General features: G+C 42.4%; 2 protein-coding genes across 4 annotated transcripts in view; one reads left to right on the forward strand and one right to left on the reverse strand.

Annotated features, from left to right (window-relative positions):
• Positions 1–4,907: 4,907 nt before the first annotated feature.
• Positions 4,908–15,556, forward strand: POFUT2 (protein O-fucosyltransferase 2; the record flags this gene model as incomplete). The annotated part of the gene is made up of 9 exons (XM_081843088.1): positions 4,908–5,050; positions 7,228–7,478; positions 8,472–8,616; positions 10,034–10,141; positions 11,301–11,367; positions 12,379–12,504; positions 13,225–13,405; positions 14,162–14,285; positions 15,060–15,556. 9 exons carry the CDS (start codon positions 4,908–4,910, stop codon positions 15,211–15,213), a joined length of 1,299 nt encoding a protein of 432 aa, XP_081699214.1. The 3' UTR covers positions 15,214–15,556.
• A 1,124-nt stretch (positions 15,557–16,680) lies between these two features.
• ADARB1 (adenosine deaminase RNA specific B1) overlaps positions 16,681–24,548 on the reverse strand; it is a 34,027-nt gene continuing 26,159 nt past the window's right edge. For 2 of the 3 annotated variants that reach the window (XM_081873812.1, XM_081873811.1), the window contains exons 8-9: positions 21,749–21,927; positions 16,681–20,598 (exon numbers count right to left, since the gene is read on the reverse strand). In XM_081873812.1, coding sequence (XP_081729938.1) covers positions 20,422–20,598; positions 21,749–21,927 — 356 coding nt within the window. In that variant the 3' untranslated portion in view covers positions 16,681–20,421. Of the gene's footprint in view, positions 20,599–21,748; positions 21,928–24,340; positions 24,444–24,548 lie in introns of those variants that run through there. The other variant, XR_014159450.1, reaches the window with a different exon arrangement.

Consider the following 24,548-nt stretch of genomic DNA (forward strand, 5'->3'; position numbering starts at 1 on the left):
CTAAGAAGGCCCTGACTAACATTGGTCCCACTGAGGGAAAAGGAAATAAAACTAATTATACTGGGTACAGGGAAATGAAGTGCTGGACGTCCTGTGGACGTAAATTAGGCCACAGGAGTTTGGACTGCGGGGATGGAAAGGGTAAAACTGAGTTCTGGTTCTCAAAAACAGACTTATTGTATCCACTCAGTGGAGCAGGAAGAGGCTAGGCAGGTTGCCAGGGAAACCGAGGTTTAGCTAGGCCTGAGCCTGAGGAAAATTTTGAGGCACGTGTGGTACAATGTTAGTTGATTAAACAGGATAGTTTCCTCTTGTGAAATGCTGGGGAAAACATCTGGGTTGGTGATGAAAAGTATCTTGGGTTAAGAGACACCGGCTCACAGATTACAATCGTCCATCCGCACATAATTTCCACCACTAAATTAATACCTGAGAAAACAATAAAATTAAAAGGAATTGCCAAAGAACCAGTGATCCTAAAAGTAGCTGAAGTGGATATTAACTTCCAAGATTGGTCTGGGAAGTGGCGGGTAGCCATTTCTGAAGAAGTTCCAGCAGCAGTTCTTATCGGCTGGGATCTCCTAGAGCATGTCAAGAGTGCATTTGTAGTTACTCGCTCAAAGGGGGGCCAAGAATCACCCACTACTGAGGAAACGGAAAGAGTTGCCAGTGGAGGCAGGGCTGGGAAACCTCTCTTGGAAGGTTTGGGCGGAGCAGAAACTGAAGCTGTTATAGTTCCTTTTAAAAACAGCCACAAAGCTAGTTTCGCTCAGGAGCAAAAAGGGGATGTTGGGTTAAGCAGTTGTTTTGAGGTGGCTAAGTCTGCCGCCCCTTTAACCCCTGAATGCCCAGAGAGAGTCTGTGAAGAAAACAGGCTGTTGTATAGGGAACTCCTTGCCACACCGTATAGAGGGGGAGGAGGAATCCGTAAACAGCTGGTAATCCCTCACACCTATAGAGAAAAGATTTTGCAACAAGCCCATAATAGCATTTTTGGTGCACACATGGGAATAACACGCACTAAACGAAGGGTTGCGCAGAACTTTTACTAGCCAGGCATGGGGAAGCAAATCAAGCTATATTGCCAGGCATGTTATATTTGCCAAAGACGAGGTACAGGGCAGGACAAGACAAAGGCCAAACTGTGTCCTTTACCTGTGATCTCTACCCCATTTCAAAGGTTGGGGCTTGACCTAGAAGGGCCATTGCCAAGAGCCACGAAACGGGGCAATAAATATATCCTGACCATCATAGATTTTGCAACCCGGTATCCAGAAGCGATCCCATTAAAAAATATTGAAACTGAGACAGTAGCAGATGTGTTGATTAATTACATGAGTCGCCTGGGGTTTGCAAGTGAGTTGGCCACGGACCTAGGCACCTCATTTACATCCCGGCTCATGAAAAGATTGTGGGAAGCGTGTGGCATCACACATATAACTTCCACACCGTACTATCCAGAGACTAATGGATTGGTTGAGAAGTTTAACTGAACTTTGATCCGTATCCATTTAAACAAATAGTAAACAAATGCATTTTCAACTCCAGCTTTACCATGACTCAATTACATCGAATTAACAAAGTGTACTTGTTTGGTGGGATTACTCCTTATTTACTGTTGTGTTCTTCAAACTGTAAGTATGGTGATTCTTACAATGTGGAAATTCCCGTGTGCAAAATGTACATGAAGAAGTTAACAGGAGCCTTCAGCAACACCCTGTCCACCAGGAGGGCTTGCCACGCCTCTGATGGTCTGTGTATCTGGCAAGTTTCTACTGCTATGGGGAAAGAGTCACAAACATGCAGTGCCACATCACCACCTTGCATTTTTCACAGGGCTGCTATGCCAACTGCTATGTGGGTCTCTCATTCTCCTATCTATCCTTAAAGAGCAGGTGGAGAACAGAGTTCACAAGACTGTGTGCCTCAGAGGTAACAGATAGGAGTTGGAAAAGGAATGAGCATTAGGGCTGCTCTATGACCTGTTTTTAAGGGACGCGGGTGGTGCTGTGGGTTAAACCACAGAGCATAGGACTTGCTGATCAGAAGGTCGGCAGTTCAAATCCCCGCGACAGGGTGAGCTCCCATTGCTCGGTCCCTGCTCCTGCCAACCTAGCAGTTGAAAAGCATGTCAAAGTGCAAGTAGATAAATAGGTACCACTCCGGCGGGAAGGTAAACGGCGTATCCGTGTGCTGCTCTGGTTCGCCAGAAGCGGCTTAGTTATGCTGGCCACATGACCTGGAAGCTGTACGCCGGCTCCCTCGGCCAATAAAGTGAGATGAGCGCCGCAACCCCAGAGTCAGTCACAACTGGACCTTATGGTCAGGGGTCCCTTTACCTTTACGACCTATTTTACATGATTATGAGAATGTATGTGGGAGCACACTGAAAACCAAAGTATTCATTATAAAATCATTAGTTTAGCTTGCTAGAGTTTCCCTGCCCATGCCAGATGAATGGCCCCAATGACAAGTCTGGAGCTCAATTCACTATTATGTTCAGTGCAAGACTACAGAGTTTCTGTGACTTACCTGGCATACCCTCAGCAAGGTCTGAACCAACCGGGTGTTCGGTGGGACTCCCAGTTTCATCACAGCTAGCAGGCTGTATGCCAAGTCATCACGCCACATGTATTTGGGTTCCTGCATCACACACTGACAGACCTGGCTAAACTGAGGGTGCTCAAACATCAACCGTTTCTCATAATGTTTCTGATCTTCCGAGAGCTTTTTTGTGAGCGTCCGCATAGTGGCAAGACAGTTACTGGTGTATTTTGGAGCATCTGGAAATTTTGAAGCAAGGTCTAGTACATCACTGGGAGATGCACATTTTTGAAGGTCTTTAAAGAATTGCTGGGGCGTGTTTTCTTCATCCTTTTATTCCGCTGAACTTTTGACTTCCTTTGGGGATCCCAAGAAACCAGATGGAAGCTGGGTGGGTGCAACAGTCATTAGGTCAGGGCCTTGCACATGGTCATCTAAGAGGGCATCAGCAGTTTTCTGTTCATTTGCACTGGTACCATCTGCATTAATGCTTAGGGTACCTTGAGAAAAAAAATCTAACAGAGGGAGATAAATTGAAATTGCAGAGCTTTGAAAAACTAAAAGACAAAGTGCGAGATTGGCTTCATTATTATCAAATAATGGAGGCATACAATTTGGACAATAAAATTGGCTTCCAGGTGGAAAAATCAAAATTGGAAACAGAACTGTTAGATCCCAAAACTAAGATTCTGTCAAGAATGTATAACTTGCTGTTGAAATGGAACACTCAGAATGAAATGGTGAAATCTGCTATGATTAAATGGGCACAAGATGTGGGACACAACATTATGCTGGCTGACTGGGAACAGTTATGGACCACAGGTATGACGTTTACGGCATGTAATGCCTTAAGAGAGAATATTATGAAAATGATATACAGGTGGTACATGACACCAGTCAAGCTTGCAAAAATCTATCATTCGCCTGATAATAAATGCTGGAAATGTAAAGAGACTGAAGGTACATTCTTTCACCTTTGGTGGACGTGCCCAAGGATTAAGGCTTTCTGGGAGATGATTTATAATGAACTGAAAAAGGTATTTAAATATACCTTCCTTAAGAAACCAGAGGCCTTTCTCTTGGGCATAGTCGGCCAATTGGTGTTAAAGAAAGATAGAACGTTTTTTATGTATGCGACAACAGCAGCAAGAATACTCATCGCAAAGTACTGGAAGACACAAGATTTGCCCACCTTGGAAGAATGGCAGACGCAAGTAATAGACTACATGGAATTGGCAGAAATGACTGGCAGAATCCGAGACCTGGGAGAAGAAGCGGTGGAAGAGGACTGGAAGAAGTTTAAGGACTATCTGCAGAAACACTGCAAAGTTTATGAATGCTAAAATGATGTTGGATATATAAAAAATATGGCATTAGTGATACAGTGTTAAAAAGTATGCAAAAATGTAATAGAAAAAGGGTGTAAGACTAAAGTTATATTATGTCAAAAGTAAATAATAGGTTAAAGGTGTTTAAACTTAAGGAGGAAAGATCGGAGACATAATAGAATTGATTTTAATAATTAGAAATGAGTTTCTAAAGAGGGTAAGGAATTGCTGTATCTGATTGGTTAAAGAGGAACACAAAAAAGGGAGGCGTGAGGAAGTCAAGAAAGAAAGTTATGTAAACATGAATTTAAAATTGGAGTTTTTACTTTTAATTTTTTTTCTTTTTGATGTATTTGTGTATTTGTGATTGTTTTTCTTTTTCTTTATTTTTGTGGTTGTGATGTTTTTCTTTCTTCTGTAAAAGCAAATAAATATTTTTTTAAAAAAAAGGAAAGACAAGTAAATGAAAGACAAGACATGGAAAGGTTGACTTGTTTTTAATTGTTTTTACTTTTCTGTATTTTGTATTTTCTGCTTCTTTTTCTTTTTTTTATTCCTGTAACTTTTTTGAAACTTTAATAAATATTATTTATTAAAAAAAGAGAGAGAAAAATCTAACAGATGATTGCAGCCAGCAAGGAGACGCAGACGACAGGAGTCGCCTCAGGTAAATACTGCGGCGTGCAGCCGGAGATGAGCTGGCCGGGAGGAAGAACCGGGAGGCGCTGGGGGAGATGGGTCGGTGGGCTGCCTCTCTGCCCCCTTGGCGGCCTGGGTCTCCCTCCTCCTTGAACCCCCAACAAGCGCCCCGCCAGGTCGGCCAGGCGGAGGGCTAAGCGGCCAGAGGGAAGGGCGAGGGCGGCGCCGCCTGCCTCGGGGAGCCGCTTCCTCCTGGCCGGCGGGCGGGTCTCTGGGAGGGCGCGACGGGCGGCGGTCCGCGTTGGCCGGCATCGCCCGCGGGGGGGGGGGGAGCGAAGGCGGGAGCGGCTGAGCTCCGGGGCCGCCTCCTCCTCCTCCTCCTCCGCCCCGGCGCGCATGGCGGCCCCGCGACTCCCCGGCCTCCCGCCGCCGCCGCTCCTCCTCCTGCTCGCGCTCGCCGCCGCCCAGCCGCCCCACCAGGCCTTCCGCGCGGGACACGGCGCAGCCTCCTTGCCCCCCGCCGCCGCGGCCCGGAGACGGTGAGGAAAGGCCTGGCCAGGGCCGGAGGGAGAGGGAGGCCGCGGAGGCGCCCGAGGGAGGCCAGGCGGGAGGGCCCGCCAGCCCGAGTCCGGCGAGGGAGGGGGCCTTTCGGGATCCCTCGCAGGCGCCTCTCCGCCTCGGCCCCGCTGGGCTCCCGCCCTCAGCTCGGCGGCCCGGGATAGCTTCTGGGATAGCTGCACAGCCTGCATTTGCTCCATAAGATGCACACACATTTCCCCTTATTTTTTAGGAGGGGAAAAGTGTGTCTTATAGAGCGCAAAAATACAGTAAATAGACACCAACTTGGGTAGTCTGGGTAGATGCAGACAGTGGCCTAGCGTGGGGGGTCAGGGGGGCGGGCCGCACCGGGCACAACATCTGGGGGGTTAGGGTTAGGGGGCGCAAATCCACGGGTTAGGGGGCGCAAATCCACGGGTTAGGGGGCGCAAATCCACAGGTTAGGGGGTGCAAATCCCCGGGTTAGGGGGCGCAAATCCCCGGGTTAGGGGGCGCAAATTACTTGCCTTGCCCCGGGTGCTGACAACCCACGCTACGCCACTGGATGCAGAGAGCGATTGGATGGAAAGTTCCCCCTTAGAATGGTTGTCTTCCTCAAGGCGAACACTAAGCGACTCCTGTGGGAATCTACCCTCAAACTGATCTAACAGATTTTTTTCTTTATTAAAAAAAATCATGTATGTATAGGCAGCAGAGGATATCTGAATAGCGAGTTATCCCGGGTTGGACAGAGTTTAAAGGGTCCCATCCTGAGCAGGGAAGTTGAAGCGTGAGAATTGGGTTGTAAAGCCTGGCTTTGAGCTAGGAAGGGCCAACTCAATGCAGTGGTCTTAAACGAGATGGGAAGGGGCAGTAGCTAAAGGGTCTTACAATTCAGGAGATTCTGCAAACACTCAGCTAATTTTGGCCCACTGCAAAATTCCTCTGATTGGCACAAAAAAGCAGTAGCTCTTTGGAAACGGAAATAAATTAGTATTAGAAGCAGCAGTTACTATTTATAAAACTTATGAGAATACAGTGGTCCTTCCAGTTGCGGACGGGATCCATTCCGGAGGTCCGGCCCGATCCCGAGGTTTTCACAACTGGAGAGACCACTTCTGTGCGCATGGCCAAAACCCGGAAATATACTCCCAGTTTGCCGCTTATGTATCCCAAAATTTACATAACTGGAGGGATAAGTAAGCAGAGGTACAACTGTATATGAACAGCGGGACATAGGAAGCTGTCATAAAGTAAATCAGACCACTGGTCCACCTTAGGCCTGCTTTATTGGCACTGATTGGCAGCAGCTGTCCAGGACTCCCCGTCCCTTCCAGGAGATGCCAGGGGTTGTGATTTCTGCATGCAAAGTGTGTGCTCTGCCATTGAGAAGAGGAAATACAGTATAGGTCATGCACTTGGTGTTGACTAAATAGACACCAGCTTGGGTAGTCTGGGTAGATGCAGAGAGCGATTGGATGGAAAGTTCCCCCTTAGAATGGTTGTCTTCCTTCTGTTCTAAGATTCCCTTCCCAGATGGTGAACAGAGCAATCCAAACTCTTGGAGGAAGCAGATGCCTTGTTCATCCTGGCTTAGTGAAGAGACTCTGCCACCATGGAGGTCCCTGTTCTACCCACCCAACTTTGCCGGCATAAACCTATGAAGAAAGTGGGTGGGGGTTGGACATGAGTCAGCCAAGTTGCTGCTGCACCCTAAGCCAGTCCAACTACTGGCAGTGATGGAAGTTTTCTGGCGGGGGGGGGGGCTGAATTAGAAGGATTTGCATCAGAAAATTCAGTTTAAATTCAGAGTGCGATCTAATTTATCATGTTTATTTTACTATTTTACTAGTATTTAGTAAAACAAAGCTAAACACTTTGAAAACTGTCCAGGTTGCCTAATACTTATTTGCAATGGGCATTTCCTTGTTTCCTGCTCTCCCACGCCTTCCATCCCGGCTGGCACAAGCAGATGGGCTCCAGAGGTGGTTATGACTCCACTGTTCTATTTAGTCCCCACTGTTTTTCACCAGGGGAGAAGATTGTACCCCAAACTCTGTATCTTCCAAAAGCACAGATGACTCTGTATCTGCCTTATTCAGAACTAGGAAGTCACTGGAAATTACAAATCATGACTTTTCTTTAGCTTTTTCAAGTAACTTTATTTTGTTATCTCCAGGTATCTTTTGTATGATGTAAACCCACCGGAAGGTTTCAACCTCCGCAGAGATGTCTATATAAGAGTTGCTTCTCTTATAAAAACTTTGTTGAAACATGAAGCTTGGGTATTGGTTCTGCCTCCCTGGGGGCGTCTCTATCACTGGCAGAGTCCTGACATTCATCAGATCCGAATTCCTTGGTTTGAATTCTTTGATGTTCCCAGCCTCAGCAAAAATATACCAGTTATTGAGTACGAAGAGTTTCTTGCAGGTAAAATATTACTATTAAATAATCAGTATTCTATGCAATCTTGAAGTAGTTTTGTGGTGGGCTTTTCTGCTTGCATTCAGTTAAATGAGGTGTTTGAAATTGATAACATTTCTAAAGCAGAACTCCAAATGAGGATATGTTACCTTTCTCACCACCACTATCTCTCAGGAGGTAGAGGGATATCTACTATTTTGAAGGCTAAAATAGGTACATGCTATCTGTTGCACAATTGCATGTGTATGCCCTTTAGCAAATATTAAATTAAACAATAATATCTTATTTGGGCATGACCATAGTTGCTTGGAGAAACAGAAGATACAGATTTTTGTTAATGTGGCACCCATTTTTGCAGTTGGCATAATGGCGGCTTCTCCTCCGGTTGCCTCCTCCATGCACAGTTTCGTTCCTGCTTCTGTTTTGCAGCCTCCTGTCTTATTGGAAGGGCTGCATCATACAGATGATGGAGCAGATTTGTAGGTAGGCCTAGAAGCAGTGGCTTAAATTACAAGGAAGGGGATTTAAGCTAAGCCAAACATCAGAAATAATTTTGTGATGGGGTGAGTTGTGGGCAGTGAAACAGACTGCCTTGGAAGTAACGGTGTCTCTTTCGCTAGAGGTTTTTAAACACAGTCTGGATGGACACCTGTTGGGGGTTGTGTCAGTGCGTTTCTTGAACTGGCACAGGGTTGAGGTTCATGCCAACTTAATCAAATCAAAAGGTGCTTTTTATAGAAACATTTGAGATAACCTGTAGCTCTCTTCCGAATCTTCTCCGGATTATTTGTCTTTTTCTGAAGATGCAGTGACCAGATTCACAGGGTTCCAACTCAAACCCCCTTTCTATTAACTGTCATTCTGGTTTCTGTAGATAATTACTTTGGAAGTAACTATGCAGCTAGATATAATGCTAGTTGCCCCACTTGATATTTGCTGTATAAAATGAAATACATATAGATGTTATACTCATGTGCTGATTTTTTGTTCATTATTCAGAGTCGGGTGGACCCTTTATTGATCAGGTGTATGTTTTGCAAAGTTATGCTGAAGGATGGAAAGATGGGACTTGGGAGGAGAAAATAGATGAAAGGCCATGTATTGACCAACTAATGTATTCGACAGACAAACATAAATATTACAGGTAATCTTCTATAATAGTAGTTGCATTATAATTACAGCTGGGCACCTAGAATGCAGATATTCTCTCCCCAAGTCCCTAAATGTCCCCCCTGAAAAAAACTTTCATTGGAATTTTTAACATTAAAACAGTTTTTCTTTTGTTCAATGAATATTTTATTACTGTTGCATCAGCATGCTCTCCCTAAATGAAAAATATTTATTTATTTTTAAAGATGGGTATCTTCCATTCTGTTTACAATAAAACACAGAATGGTTAACAGCACAGAAATTTAAATAGTTCAAAAACATAGCCAATGCTGCTATTGTTACATAGGTAAAGGGACCCCTGACCATTAGGCCCAGTCGTGGCCAACTCTGGGGTTGCGGTGCTCATCTCGCTTTGACGAGATTGGCCGAGGGGGCCGGTGTACAGCTTCTGGGTCATGTGGCCAGCATGACTAAGCCGCTTCTGGCGAACCAGAGCAGCACACGGAAATGCTGTTTACCTTCCCACCGGATTGGTACCTATTTATCTACTCACGCTGGTATGCTTTTGAACTGCTAGGTTGGCAGGAGCAGGGACCGAGCAGCGGGAGCTCACCCCGTCACGGGGATTCGAACCGCCAATCTTCCGATCGGCAAGTCCTAGGCTCTGTGGTTTAACCCACAGCGCCACCTGAGTCCCTATATTGTTACATAAATTGTGACATATTGCTACCTATAGCAATACTCTGGCCACATCAGCTGATTTTTTCTTACACTTTGGTGGGGATTGTTTAAGGATCAGTTAGCTAGTAACAAAACCACAGTTGGAGTAACTCATGGTTTCAGTTGTCTACACAAATGCAAAGAGTATGGGAATCAAGACAAATTGGAGCTTTTAAAACGAAGTGGAAGTACTCAGAAACTTGTGAGGAAGTGGTCGTGTCCTGGATTTCATGATACAGATGCAAGGGAAAGCTGAGTACATTCAGACATGCACTCTCAACTTTAAGAAGGCCAATTTCAAAAAGTTCAAGGAACTAGTGAGTGAAATTCCATGGTCAGAAATACCTAAAGAGAAGGGAGTCCAAGATGAATAGGAGTTTCTAAAATGAGAAATATTGAAGGCCCAAATGCAGACAGTTTCAACAAGAAAGAAAAGTGTGAGACATCTAAAGAAATTGGCGCAGCTGCATAAGGCGCTTACGGATGAGCTGGGATTTAAGAATGGTGTGTATAAGAAGTGGAAGAAAGGGAAAATCACAAAGGAGGAGTATACACGAGTAGCTAACAATTGCAGGGTGACAGGCAGGCTAAAACTCAGAATGAGCTCAGACTTGCAAGAGGATAAAAATAATAAAAAGATTTCTTTGACTGTGTTCAAATCAGCAAGATTGTTCTAATTTCTATCATATTGTATATGCCAATCTATTAATGATTTCCATCTTGCTTTATAGGGGATGGTTCTGGGGCTACGAAGAAACACGCGGCATGAATGTGACTTGTTTATCTGTCCAGGGCTCTGCCTCTGTCATAGCTCCTCTCCTTTTGAACATCTCTGCTCGGTCAGACACAATCTATTATTTTCTATCTCATATGTTTCCATATTTGCTTTGTGTAGAGAAAGGCAAGCTTTAAACCCCCCCACCCCCCTTTCACTCTTAACAAGTATGAAGGTTTGTGTTTTTTGTAATCTCACATTGAAAACTATTGCAGCACCACTAAGGCAGAGAAGGAGGAATCCATAAAAGCCCTCAGTTTGTAAATGATTCCCCTCCCCAAGAAATCTTGAACTGTGAAATTTTCCACTGAGGAAAATCCAAATCACCATATGCAAACTTTGGCTAATTTAGATAGGTTAATTTGCTTTTGAAAAAATATAATATCCTAGGTAAAGGTAAAGGTACCCCTGCCCGTTCGGGCCAGTCTTGCCAGACTCTAGGGTTGTGCACTCATCTCACTCTATAGGCCAGGAGCCAGCGCTGTCCGCAGACACTTCCGGGTCACATGGCCAGCGTGACAAGCTGCATCTGGCGAGCCAGTGCAGCACACAGAACGCCGTTTACCTTCCCGCTGGTAAGCGGTCCCTATTTATCTACTTGCACCCAGGGGTGCTTTTGAACTGCTAGGTTGGCAGGCGCTGGGACCGAGCAACGGGAGCGCACCCCGCCACGGGGATTCGAACCGCCGACCTTTCGATCGGCAAGTCCTAGGCGCTGAGGTTTTACCCACAGCACCACCCACGTCCCTATAATAATATCCTAGTCTGAGAAATTAATGTAGACTTTTATTTTACTTTCATTTGGTAAAGAAATGAAATGTTAACTGCTGAGCTCGTCTAATACTGTATTTACAATTAACACCCATGCATTCTTACCAATTAACTTACGAAACAGTAAATAAATAAATAGAAAAACAAAGCACTGGAAAATTATCTGTCCCAAATCGATGGTGCCCCCCTGTCTTTAATTACAAGCCAGAAACAAAGTGTCCCCAAAGTACATGATCAACATTTCCTCCACAGAACGCCAATTGTTGAGCTGTCAGGGTTTAGGATTTTCTGGGTTAAGAAAGGTTTCTCAATTTTCACCCACCCCACCCCCTGAAAAAGAAATTGCAGTGTTCATTTTTGTTCATCCATGGACTTCTCTGATTCCTTAAACTATAAATTGATGTAAGCTATTTTGCAAGGGAATGCACACTTGGTTTTATCATTTTTCGTAGGTCAGTGATGCTAGACCGAGCTGAAAATCTTCTTCATGACCACTATGGTGGCAAAGATTATTGGAATGTAAGTATTTTCTAGCTCTCTTTCCCATATGATCCACTTATTTTTTGCCCCTTGGCAAACATCGTTTCAAGGCATTTTGTGTGGCACAGGTACCATTAAGAAAAGAGGAAATATACGACCTGGCATTTTCTAGGCACTTCCACTTACTTCCAAATCCTTAAATATAAACATTTACTGCAATTATTTTATAAATGATCCCAGAATATTATTTGAATTAAAGGTATGGTAATGCACAAAAATTCCGTTGAAGGAAGACCTATGCTGTTTTCTCCTATAATCACATCACACATTTTTAAAGTGAACTTGCAGTATATTACCTTCCTGTTATCCAATTGCAGTATGGCTTCCAATGAAATAAATAGGCCACAGTAGTCTGTATCAAATCATAGATTATCCTTACCTGACCAAAACCATACTTTATTAATCCAAGCTAATCCATAAACTGTTCTCACACTTGGTGCTGCTAATGCATTGTCTTAGTTCTTTATACTTGTACAGTTTACCTGGATTTTTTCCGTCAGGGATATCCTTAGGTATTTTGTTTTTTATATCCTGTTATATGAAGTAGTCTTGCCAGTTCTTGTTTTGAGGTCATATGCATATCCAGAACAACTAATCCTAATTTATTTAAATTGATTTTGGCAAGGCATTCTGAAGCTAAGAGAGCAAATTTAGCACAGCTTCTAAATCTTCACCTAGAATGAAGTATTTCAAATACTGCAGGATTAATATTTTAGGGTTTTGGTAGAGTGACTATCCCATCCTTTCAGTAATTAAATTTCAAACTGTATTACATAAAAACTGGATTATAGGGTGCTTCCGTAATATGCGTATAAAATCCATCCATTGAATTTTGCTTCTCCAGTAGTTAACTTGGTGTTGTTGGATACATCTGGTTTAATCTGTGTGGCGCTAAATAACATTGAGACTGTGCCTTTAAAGAATTTTTGTTTTAGATCTTGGAAGAACTTTAATCCTTTATCATTTTATTTTACTTATTTTTTGTGACAGACTCGTCGAAGTATGGTTTTTGCTAAGCATCTTCGTGTGGTGGGGGACATGTTTAGGACCAAGTTCTTAAATTCTACTGATGAGAAGGACAGGACACAGTATTCTGAGGACTGGACAAAGATGAAGGTAAAATAGGTTTGCCTGAATATTTAAACTTAGCTATTTTCTGTTTTAACTGCATTTCTGTTGGGAGTGACTATATGAGGCTCATATAAAGGAATGGAGCCCATGTGTTTTCAAGTGTGATGAGATGTGCTATAGAAAGGGAACATTGGCTTTTCTGGGAATGCTGGTTTTCATCAGTGAATGGGGCCTCGTCTGAGCCACTTAACTCTGCCTTACTTGTAAGGAGCTGCTTCTTCCCTTCATGTGGAAAGAGCCCACTCCCTGTTCAGATTTAAAATAAAAATTAAAAAATCAACTCTCCAGTCTGGTAAACAGTTAAAAATCCAAAGGAAGGAGGAGAAGGCAGTGGGTCAGCTGCTGGGAATTTCTCAAGAGGAGCAAGACAACCAGTCACCCGGTGCAGCATTTTCTGCTGCTTTCCAGACAAAAGCCCCCAGGTGGCTTGCAGGTGTTAAAAATACAGTAATCAGAATCAAAAGAGCTGATGGTATCACCTTTTTATTTAAGAAAGTGTCACCAAAAAGCCTATTACTCTGAAAATAGATGGTTGGTAGGCTGGACTTGGAGCTTTGCAAAGTTCTGCTAAGCATTGACCAATTAGCATCTTAGACTTCTTCCTTTAACAATGCTAGGGAACGTGTGTTTATCTGCACGATGTTTTCCCACTGAATCAATGCCATTTTATTTCAGTTTCAGCATGTACTGGTTCTTCTGTGCTAGGTAAAGCTGGGTACGGCCATAGGGGGGCCCTATCTTGGAGCCCACCTCAGGCGCAAAGACTTCATCTGGGGTCACAGAAATGACGTGCCTAGCATCCAGGGAGCGGTGGAGACCATCCGAAGCCTCTTGAAGTTGCATAAACTTCAGAGAGTCTTTGTAGCCACTGACGCTGTTGCGAAGGGTATGTAGCTTTTAAAAAAACAAAACAAAACCCAATACTTTAATCTTTTGTTGTAAACTGAATCTACGCAGGTGCTGCAGCTGCTGTGCATATTTATTTGATCTCCAGCACCTTGGACAATAGGGACGCGGGTGGTGCTGTGGTCTAAAACACTGAGCCTCTTGGGCTTGCCGATCAGGTCAGCGGTTCGAATCCCCGTGACGGGGTGAGCTCCCGTTGCTCGGTCCCTGCTCCTGCCAACCTAGTAGTTTGAAAGCACGTCAAAGTGCAAGTAGATAAATAGGTACCACTCTGGTGTGAAGGTAAACGGCATTTCCCTGCGCTGCTCTGGTTCTCCAGAAGCAGCTTAGTCATGCTGGCCACATGACCCGGAAGCTGTACGCCGGCTCCCTCGGCCAATAAAGCGAGATGAGCGCCACAACCCTAGAGTTGGCCACGACTGGACCTAATGGTCAGGGGTCTCTTTACCTTTACCTTGGACAATATGTGGGAGGCTTTTGTAGGCTACTAGAAAGGGCTTTGTGAGCTGATGGCTTGCCCCTGAATTAAATGTTTTTACAGGACAGTGATCTACCGCAGTAGATCTTCAGCTCCGGACACCCTTAGACTCCCTTTTTTTACCATGTGTGCCCATCTCTCTTTATTAAAAACATCAACACTTAAATAAGCAGGAAGAAAATTGTAGTTTTGCTTCTAGTGTGACCCCCTTTAGAGTGGGGACCAGCTGAAGGCCACTGACGTAGTGTCCCTTTTCAGAGACTGAAGAGTTGAAGAGACTTCTTCCAGAGATGGTGAGATTTGAACCTAATTGGGAGGAGCTGGAACTCTACAAAGATGGAGGAATAGCAATTATTGATCAGTGGATATGTGCACATGCCAGGTGACTATGGTTTGTGTGTTGTTTTTGTTTTACTTTTCTATTAGAGCAGTCTTCATGCATACGAATGAGGCTTATGGCCAGCTTGTGAGGGCGATTTGCAGGGAGCGAGCATTGTGCCTCCCTAAGCTGGGCAGAAGCTTCTTAGGCTTTGGGAAGGAGGCACTGGTGGAACATTTAGGAGATGAGCCTAGTTGTCCCCCGGTCCACTGACCGCATGCCACTGATTGAGAGTTATGTTTTATATCAAGTTAGGCCAACTTCACTCATACCATGATATGCAAAAATAATTCATAGGAAAAAATTCAGATTGGCACCCATCTTTAAAATTTGCTTTATCAGAAGTGCCTTCTGCCGAGTGGAGCCACTGGCCCATCTAGGCCAGGACTGTCTTTTCCAGGTAACGATATTTGTGTAACATTCTCAGCGTTGCTGCCTGAGATTCTTTGACCTGCAGGTGCTCAGGGTTTAACTGCTAATTTCTGCGTATGTCTGTGTTTGACTCAGCAGGCATAGCATCTTAAATGGTTTACAGTGCAACTGTTTAAGCAACCAACTTCTCCCTAACTTTGTGAATTAGTGAACATGGCTGTTTCAGAGAGGAGAGTTTGACAATTGGTGTCAAGTGGAGGTTTCTTTGCATGAACCTTGTACTCTTCTCACGGCCCCCTCTGGACACATCAATAGCTGGTGTCAGAATGCAGCCTAACAATCTGATTTCCATATCATGAATGTGCAGTAGAAGCTTCTCTTACTTTTTTCTGTACTCCTTCACAGGTATTTTATAGGTACCTCAGTCTCAACATTTTCCTTCCGCATTCATGAGGAAAGAGAGATTCTGGGTTTTGATCCCAAAACAACTTACAACAGATTTTGTGGCGATGAAGAGAGTACCTGTGAACAGCCAACTCACTGGAAAATTGTATATTAAAATATACTGGCCCGTGCAACTGTAGTCTTTAGGCTTATCAATGCAATTAAACAATCATTTTTGTAGAAATAAATTTATTTTGAATGTTGGTTTTTAATTTCTGGTGCTAAGCACATATGAATGGTGGAAGTCAGGTGCATCCAGCTCACTCAGTATTATCAATGACAGCTCTTCTGACAAGATACCAAAATGTCTCCCTTTTAAAAATTGATCATACGATATTTTCTAATGTTAAAATATTATTCTGGATACAGAACATTAGTTTGTATTATCTTCAAAGCAGAAGAGATATTTTCTGTTTGGCTTTCTATGTTTACAAGAAATAAAGGTTTCTTTGTTTTTATTTTGAGAGTTGTGTGTCTCTTGCCACTCTGCAAGAAGTCTTCACGCTGTGGACTGGCAAGAAAATATGTAGTTGTGTGGTTAGTCTGGGAACTGATCTACCATAGGTAAATCAAGGAGGTTATATGGATAATCCACCGTCAACTCTGCTTAATATTGTGTCTGCAAATGGAATTAGGTTTATCACACCTCCAGACCCAATACTAATACATAAATCTCTTGTGTTTATGCTTCTTGCGACAGCTAGAACTGTGAGTGGCTTCCCACTGGAAATCCGACTAGCCTCCTTCTCAAAAGTGTGGGGCATTGCACTGTCAGAGCACCTGATACACAAACGGTTAATGGTGAATCAAAAATAGACCACATTTATTTGACTTGGTTTAAGTTTTTCTCCTGTTAACTCATCCACACAGCCCACTAAATCCCCTGCTCAGCAGATAAAATATATGGAGCTTTTTCGATAATTAATTTGAATCACCTTTTTCTTTTTTGTGATCAATTGTATGTGGCATGCGCACTCAGTTGCCTCCCGGTTTTCCCCTCCCGTCTAATCTAATTTCATTTCATTTTTCTATTTTTATTTGCTACACTCATTATTCTTACTGCATTTTGTATGTGCTTATGTCAATCACCATTCTGTATGAAAAATGACCATAATAATAGTAGTAACAGTTTCTAAAAAAGAAAAAAAGATACCTTATGCAGATTTATTAAGACTACTAGTTTTCATGTATTGCTTTAACAAAGTTCTAGTTATGGGAACAGTACTGGTTACCATCAGGTTTCACCTGCTTTGAAGACCAAGGAATCCGTTACATTGTAAAGCAGAATGAAAGTATGTTTGAAAGCTCACTTATTTTGAATGCTCAAATCATGCAGAAACAGTGAGGTATTAAGCATCAAAACCTAAAACACTTTAAAAACCAATTTGTTGGTATTTTAGGTCCTTTATATTTAAAATGCAACAGCAGGCTCCAGTTATAGTTGTGCTCATTTTATTTGTAAGCTTGCTTCATTTAGACATTTGGATAACTTCAGTACATCCCTTTCCCACCTCCCAAAAGGAATCCAGGGGTTTCTCCCCAATCAAGTTTGTGCTTCAACTGCAAAGACATGAAAAGAGTCTTTATGGTAAGAGCTTCCTTTGAGGGAAGGCAAAGATTTATTTTTCAAAGCCTGGAGAACCGTTATCACATTGTAACAAAAAACAAAAATAAACCTCCATGGCAGTTATGTGGCAACATCATTAGCTAGGTATTTCAATAGTCCAGTTTTTGTTCTATGAGGAAAGGGGCTGTTTGAGGGAGAAAAGGAAGAGAAGCTCGTTCCCTCCTGCCCAGCATATGGAAGCATCCTTTTCATTGAGATGGTACAGAGTTGTTGCCCTGATGATCACAGAAATGAACATATAAACACATAAATTGGACTTGTGATTGCTGTTCATGTAAGAGTCTAGTTACAAGGAACTTTTCACCGCACATCCACTGAATTCTTGACGGCAGGGCCGACGAACCCACAGACATCGCTATGTTGCTGGACTTCCGCTCCCACCATTATGGAATGTGCTGATGGGTGTTGTGAGTCTTAACAGGGTCCCAGAGTCCCTTCCCCTGCTTTACAGGTAGGTAACATTATTGACTGTACAGTGCAGCCATAGGAACAGGCCTGTTCGGTCACAAACAAATAGGTTGCCCCAGTGAGAGATACCAGACGCCCAGGCAAAGAGGAGTTGTCTCTAGGAAAGCTACTAATTGCATGGTCATGAAATCAGCAATTAGGCAGCTGTCGGCTCCAAATAGTCACATTATGTTCTTAATGCTCACGACCGTAGAGCGCTTTGAGGCACAGACACGGGTTGGAAGAGAAAAAGGAGCAAATCTGGCACACCCACAAATGAGTAAAGCAACCCATAGGCTACCACTTCTTCCCTTTTTTCTTCCCCAAATAGGACAGAATTTCCAAAGCATTCACTTTCTGTTTTAAACTAACCAAAGTTTATGGTTATACCCATAATGGGGAAATTGTGATTAATTTAAACACACTCTTTAACAAGCCAGAACCAAAAGCCACCGACTGATCTTGGCTTGTTTCAATAAACCATGGTTTAAACCAACTAGAATTTTCATAGGATGGACGTAACAATAGACTCTGGTTAGTTTAGGTAAGTGTGAATGAAGGCTTGCAATCCCCTTGTCGTCGTGCTGGCGAGAGGAGGGCAGAGTGCATGAAGCTCAGGCTCACTTCTGCTCGCCCTGTGACTTGGTATTATGTTCCAAGCAAGCCACTTTGCTATTAGAAAAAACACGTAACACATTTGCTCTCAAGCTATAAAATGCAGCAAATTTGCTATACATTGTGCAATCTTCACACTTTGATTTCATTAAAACCGCTATAGTGAAAAACCTCAGCCAGCTCATAATTAGGGTTGCCAATCAGCCAGAAGAAAGCAACAGTGTGGACAATTTTATTTATTTTTGATTTTGAGCCAGGTGTCAGAAAAGACAAGAACAAAGCTGCTATTTTCCTCCTTACCTGTGCTGGTTTGGTTTTTAATTTAATCTTGGCTCTGCCCCCAGACCTCTTGACTTGGGTCCACCCTAAAAAACTGCCTCATCAGCGGACTCACTCTGGATTCTACGTCATGTAACGGAGAGCTCTGTCCCCAGGCCCTGACCAGGTACCAGACTTTTTTAAATTCAACACTTGGCAAGCCTATTCATACTCTTATTTTTCTTCACAGTTGTCTACAAATTGGCCTTGATCCTCTGAACTGGAATATGCTGCATTGGGACTATTCACGTGACCATTTTAAGCACGTGGATGTGTTAATTATGTTCTATATAATTCAGGCCACAGTACTGCAAGAAAATGCCTAGTAACAATTTAAAATGCCATATAAATTATTTTCCTTCACATAATAAAATTCTGAATTATTCTATTAAATTCTATATTAACTTATTGCTATCATGCCTTTTTCTCATAATATTTTTTAAGTGAACATATTATATATCTATTTCTTTTTAAAGGAAGAGGAATACCAATTACAGTATAGGGCTTTCTGGACATGCAAAGTAACTTCGTAAAGTTTTTGTAACACCACAATACTATGTAGATAGCAGTACCCAGACAATACCCAGAGGTGAGGAGCTAGCTACCGTGTCTACCTACTACATACAGTCGCACAAATATTTAAAAAATACTTTGAGCTGATGTGATACCTTCAATATGAACATCACATCATGTAGAGGCCAAGATATATGCAATATACATATAGTATTACAACTTTGATTTCTGGCACTGGTTTAGCAAAACATGTAACCATTACTTCGCTTTAAGCATATGGAAATTGTTGAATTTGCTAAACCTACAATACATGCTTTCTTGGAATGTAACTACTGAGATCAAGCCCAAATTTCTACCATGATTGCTATGAATTCCTTCTTATTTTTATTGGAATAATATGTTAGCAATATTGCATGTTTACAATTAATGCTGAGGTATTAGTCCCACCACCTATTTCATTAAGTGCAACTTGGCTTGCTGCATCCTATCACAAATTATCAGAAAGACAATACCTTCTGATACCTTGGCGATGGGCAGGAGAGTCAGATTTGCTGGCTACAGCACCTGGACATTTGCAGCACCCTGCCTCTGGGACAACCCCTCCTGGCGCCAACTGGCTCTGAAGCACAGGCAGCGGAAGCAGCTGCCCCCCAGGGTCCTGTGCTTTGGCTCAGCATAGGACCTAACTCTCTCAGCCAAGGACTGCTGTCCTTGAGAGATCAGATCCACGCAACATGCTCATTAATGGGAGATGTCATCAATATATATGAACAACGTTTTCAATATTTATTCCTATTATACTAGATCAAACAGATCATTTCAGAATAATTTGGGTTGGTACCCTTATATCAGTGTGTGTAAAAGAACACAACAGTTTCGCCGAAAATAAGTTAGGTCTCTGAAGCGCGCAGTTTAAAAATTCCTTTGCCCTTAGTAGTGTTCGTGTGTGAACTGATTTTTGGCAAGGCAGCGTATTTCCTCACAAATGAGTGTTTTGAAATTGCCACATCACTGGTAATATTACTGTTGTACTCCACTGAGTTCCTGTGAAACACAATCCGCCTATTTCTAAGCTGGTTTTCATACATCAAAGTACTGTAAAAAGAATTTGTTAGCTTACAAATATTTAGTTTCCAGTTTACAATGGTAAAAAAACAATAACTTCACAATGTGTGTAAATGGGAAGTGAAGACAAGTACTTTAAAAATGGAATAAAAAGTGGTATGTTAAAAACTGGGTCACACAATAATAAATACATAAATCAGAGAGACAAAGTTTTCAACAGCTGGTTTTTAAAGAGCAAGGAAGCAGGGAAAAATAGCTAGCCAAACTCCAGTCTGGTTTTGTGAGCTCAATTATTTAAAAAATAAAAATCTATAAGAAGCACATAAATAATCTGTCTCTTGGGCTCTAAAAGAACACAAAAACAAACCACTTAGTCAAAGTGTTGTGTAAAATCCTAGGTGGTTTACATTAATCATGCACCTGGTAACAATGCAGTAAAATTTAAATTATCCAGATGTATCACGTTGCATTGCATTGTGGGTTCCCCCACCCCCTGCAAACAATAGTTCCTTAGAAGGTAATGGAATTATTTTGTATTATTCTAGACTAGTTATTGTATTATCAGTTTTCCAAAGGTTTTAATACTTTAGCAAAAGAAAAAAAATGGTTTCAAGTCAGCCTCTCCCCAACAAAAAACCACAATAAAAATCTAAAAGCTGCTGTTTCAGCTGTGTAGATGAAATGTTGACGTCAGGGTTTCCATCCTATCCCCTTTTCCAAGCAGAGGGCATCCATGGATCAGACTACAAGGGAAAACTGATCTTGTTCTATGGGCTTCTCCACCCAGGCGCCAAGTCCTGCCTTTGAAAATGCTTTGAACAAACACTCTTTGGCAGTTTGATATTCGGCAGCTGCTTGCTTCGTTTCGTGGTACATGTTTGGTTTACTGACATTTGAACGAAGATTGGAAGAAAGCTGGAGAGATTAGAAAGAAAGAGAATCCTGTTACATATAGCAAATATTTTATCATTTCAATATATGATTTTTTAAACTGCGCAACTATAAAACAGTTGGCAAAATAATACCTAGGACGTGTTTTGTTTTCTTTTCTCTTTATTTATGAATCAGAATCAAAATCCAAAGCTACGAACCAAACTTCCCATCTCTCCTCTGCCCCATTTTGTGTTTTTTTTAAAAACTGTAATGCCTACTAACCAAGAAAAATTAATTGGATTTTAATCCCACCTATTCAGTTGGGAGAATTGGGTATATTTAGCCTGGAGAAGGGCTGTCACATGGAAGATGAAGCAAGCTTGCTTTCTGCTACTCCAGAGGGTAGTAGCAGGGGGTTGGCAGGGGGTTGGACTCGATGGCCCTTGTGGTCTCTTCCAACTCTATGATTCTATGACCCAAACTGATGGATTCAAATTACAAGAAAGGAGATTCAAACTAACATTAGTAAGACCTTTCTGATGTAAGAACTGTTTGACAATGGAACCGACTATCTCAGGTGGTCAACTCTCCTTCCTTGGAGGTTTTTAAACAGAGGCTGCATGCCCCCCTGTCTGACATTCTTTAGCTGTGATGCAAGGGCCCTCTGGGTACCTTCTAACTCAACCATTCTATGGTTACAGAAAGCCAATGTATTCGGGCACAGTGGCCATCATTCCTGGAGGAACAGCAGCAAATATCCCTTCTTGGCTATGAGTTCTGGAAGATCTTCTCCTTGCCTGGCCTGGGACGGTAGGACCCTGAATGACGAGCTACAACAGCTGAGGCTGCTAAACAGACTCTTGGGCTGGGATGATGGGGGGGGGGGTTGAGATCTTGTAATCTTGTTGTGATTTATGTGGAAATTGTTCAGTTTGGTTGTGTATTTTAAAATATTTTATTTATTGTTTATGACTATTTTCATCGTAGGTATGCATTTTTCCATGTTCTAAGCCACCTTGAGCATTGTTTGAACTATGGAAAGGTGGCATACAAATAAATTTATGGGTGCATCAAACTTCTGATACATTCAGCTCTGATACAGCTTGACCAGTAAATGATAGACTCAAAGCCCAAATGCTTATGCCCTGTTGATACAGATGTGGTGCTGAATTACCCATTTGCCAAAATATACCTTTGCATAAGCTCGCATCCAGCGACTGTACAGAGCATGCTTACAAAGACGGGACGCACGGCCCATTTCGTCCTTGCCTGTTGTAGCATTAATCACTTCAAGACCAGCATCTCCTATGGTCCAGTTTACACTGAAATTAGGTGCTTTTCCTGGCTGGCGGGCTTCAGCATTACTGATACCTGTAAGAAAGAAGAGGGGCTCTCAACAAGAAGAAATATTCACATACCTTTTATAGCTTCTATTTCCAAAGAAAATGAGTGCAATGTAACATGTCAATCATGTTATGTCACACTCCTTTAAAACAATGGCTGAAAAACTGGAACACTCCTCTTTTGAGGTAGGACATAAAGCCATGAACATTCTGCTTCCATTACTGGAAAATGTGTGGTCAAAATATTCCAACATCATTAAGGCAGGTGTGTTATAAATGGAGAAATGTATGTTAGAATAACATAACATAACCTTATTAGGAGGAGCATTTGCATCACATTTTGGTTAATCTTTTTACAATTCAAATCTGAGTGCAGTTAAATAGCTGGATAAAGGAAAAATGACATTACTTAGTGGTAACTAATAGTCTCTAAAATAAAACTGCTCATATTGTACCTACGTTTGCAAAACAACCCTTTAAAAACCCCTTTCTGATGAAGTGGCAGCAGCTGGCCACTCCATTAGAGCAAAACTATGTCAAGCTCAGCAGCAAGCAAAACTATGTCAAGCTCAGCATCATTCGGATGTTTTTATGTCCCCTCTTTCTGAGATGTGGATATCCAGTCAGGTATCACAACTCCAGGAAGAGAAGGGAAGAAAGTATGGATTAACTGATCTTATCTTATTAGCAAACTGCCATACTTCATTTCCCCCACATTTAGGGAAGAGCAAAAAGCAGCACTTCAGTCTTCAAGGGCAACTGGAAAGAGATCTCTATGGAAAAGAAATGGCAGCCCTGCTCTTCACCCCACAGAGCTCCAAGAAGAGAAACGTGGGGGCGGGGGGACCAAGGGAGCTTAAAGGCACTAAAGCATAAGAAACAGCCACACCACAAGGGGGGAAATATGCGGGACCACTTTTATCAGTAGTGCTATGTTATGACAACAGAAATATACCAACAAGCAATGTAGCTATAAATTGCTCTAAGAATCTCTGGACTACATCGTTATAGTCAAGAAGCCAAATGATTTCCCGGTTTTAAAAAAATAACAACGCAAAAAAAACACCTTAATGCATTTATAGAGGCTGAGAGAATCAAATGGTACAATAATGTTGTCTGAAATTTATAAAATTTATGTCATACAACCTCTGCCATTTTCTGGTTTCCTAGTTTTCAATATATATATATGTTCACATTCTTCATTAGAAGAATGTATTCACTGACAAGAAGTTTTTGCAAACCCCTTAAAGCAGAACTTTATCCTAGGTTAGTCAAGTCATTGGAAGTACAACCCCAACCGTGAAGCCAAACTGAGTTCAAAGGCACTTCCTCTCAAATAAGTGGGTGCAGGATTTCATCCTCATTATCTCACAGAAATCAAGAAGCCATTTGCAAAGTTTGGGTGTCCCAGCCCAGCCCACCCACAGCACGAGACACTGAGCAGGGCGGGGGCACTTCACACTCGATTTTGATACAATATTTTCTCTTCATACTGAAGTATCTGCTTAACCGGTATCTTAACTGGAAAAGTAACTTTTTAAAATTAATGATGGAAGTTGTGATATTCTTTGTCCCAAGACCCCATATTTCTTTCTGAAAAAAATGAAAGCATGCTGTTTCCCTTTTAAAAACTGAGAGTCACATGCTAGTAGCCAAGCTCTGCAAATCAAAGCAGTGGATTGGGCGGGGGGGGGACATTTCGGGGGGGGATGCTGTTTGACTTCAACTTTCAAGGTAACTGTTCCAACTTTTTAAAATGTATTATAGAAGGGGTTCAGTATATACTGTCAAAATGCCCTTGAATGCAAAACGTGGTCTAAGTTCTTTAGATTCCCACCTATCCCATCAGTTGCTCCACCACTGAAATCCTTCTCAGTGAGCCCTCTGAAGCACAAAGGACAACTGCACCCCAGAAGCTAGCCAGAGAAAGCAGGAAATATGATGATGGGACACCAAGATCTGTTTCAGAATATGTTTAAAGTATCTTTAACAGGTATGTCAATCGGTTCTGAAAGCAGCCACCAGAGCAGCAGGAAAGTTATCCTCAACCCTCGAAAATGTTCCTAACCTCACTCTCTTTCTTTTTTCTTTTCTTTTTTTGGATAATTTAATTCAAAAAACGTTTATTCAGAAGTTGCAATACAGTTGCAAAACATTTTCAATCCCTATATCCCCTCACTCTTTAAAGTGGCCCAAAGCCCTTGTCCTCTTCTATGCAACTAGGCTCAGTCCACCCTGTGGTTCCCCCCCAAAAAACATATTTGCCTAGAAGAGACTTTCTACTCCCAATCCATATATTCCCCTTCCTCTTCCCATAGCGACGAGTGATTTTCGAGGGTTGGCTCTTTTTATGTGATGTGTCATGCAGGCTAATGGGCTGCCATGCTAACTGAAGCCAAAGCAACATACAAAAGTGTCTGATGACAAGAAGGAAATACAACCAATGGCAGCTGGGTAGTTCTCTCCATCCATTTTAGTTGATTAGTGTTATAGAAATTGTGACTCAACTGTCAGACTGCTAAAAGACGTGAGTTGCTCAAGTATCTGCAATAGTAAGAGAAGCAACAGTGAGACCTAGGCATGCCACCCTATGGGTGGAAGGGAGGAGCAATTTCACCAAACTGCTCTTAAATATAAAATTATCCAAAG

This window comes from Podarcis erhardii, assembly GCF_964252035.2.
Source record: "Podarcis erhardii genome assembly, chromosome: 1".
In the NCBI taxonomy this organism is placed as follows: domain Eukaryota; kingdom Metazoa; phylum Chordata; class Lepidosauria; order Squamata; family Lacertidae; genus Podarcis; species Podarcis erhardii.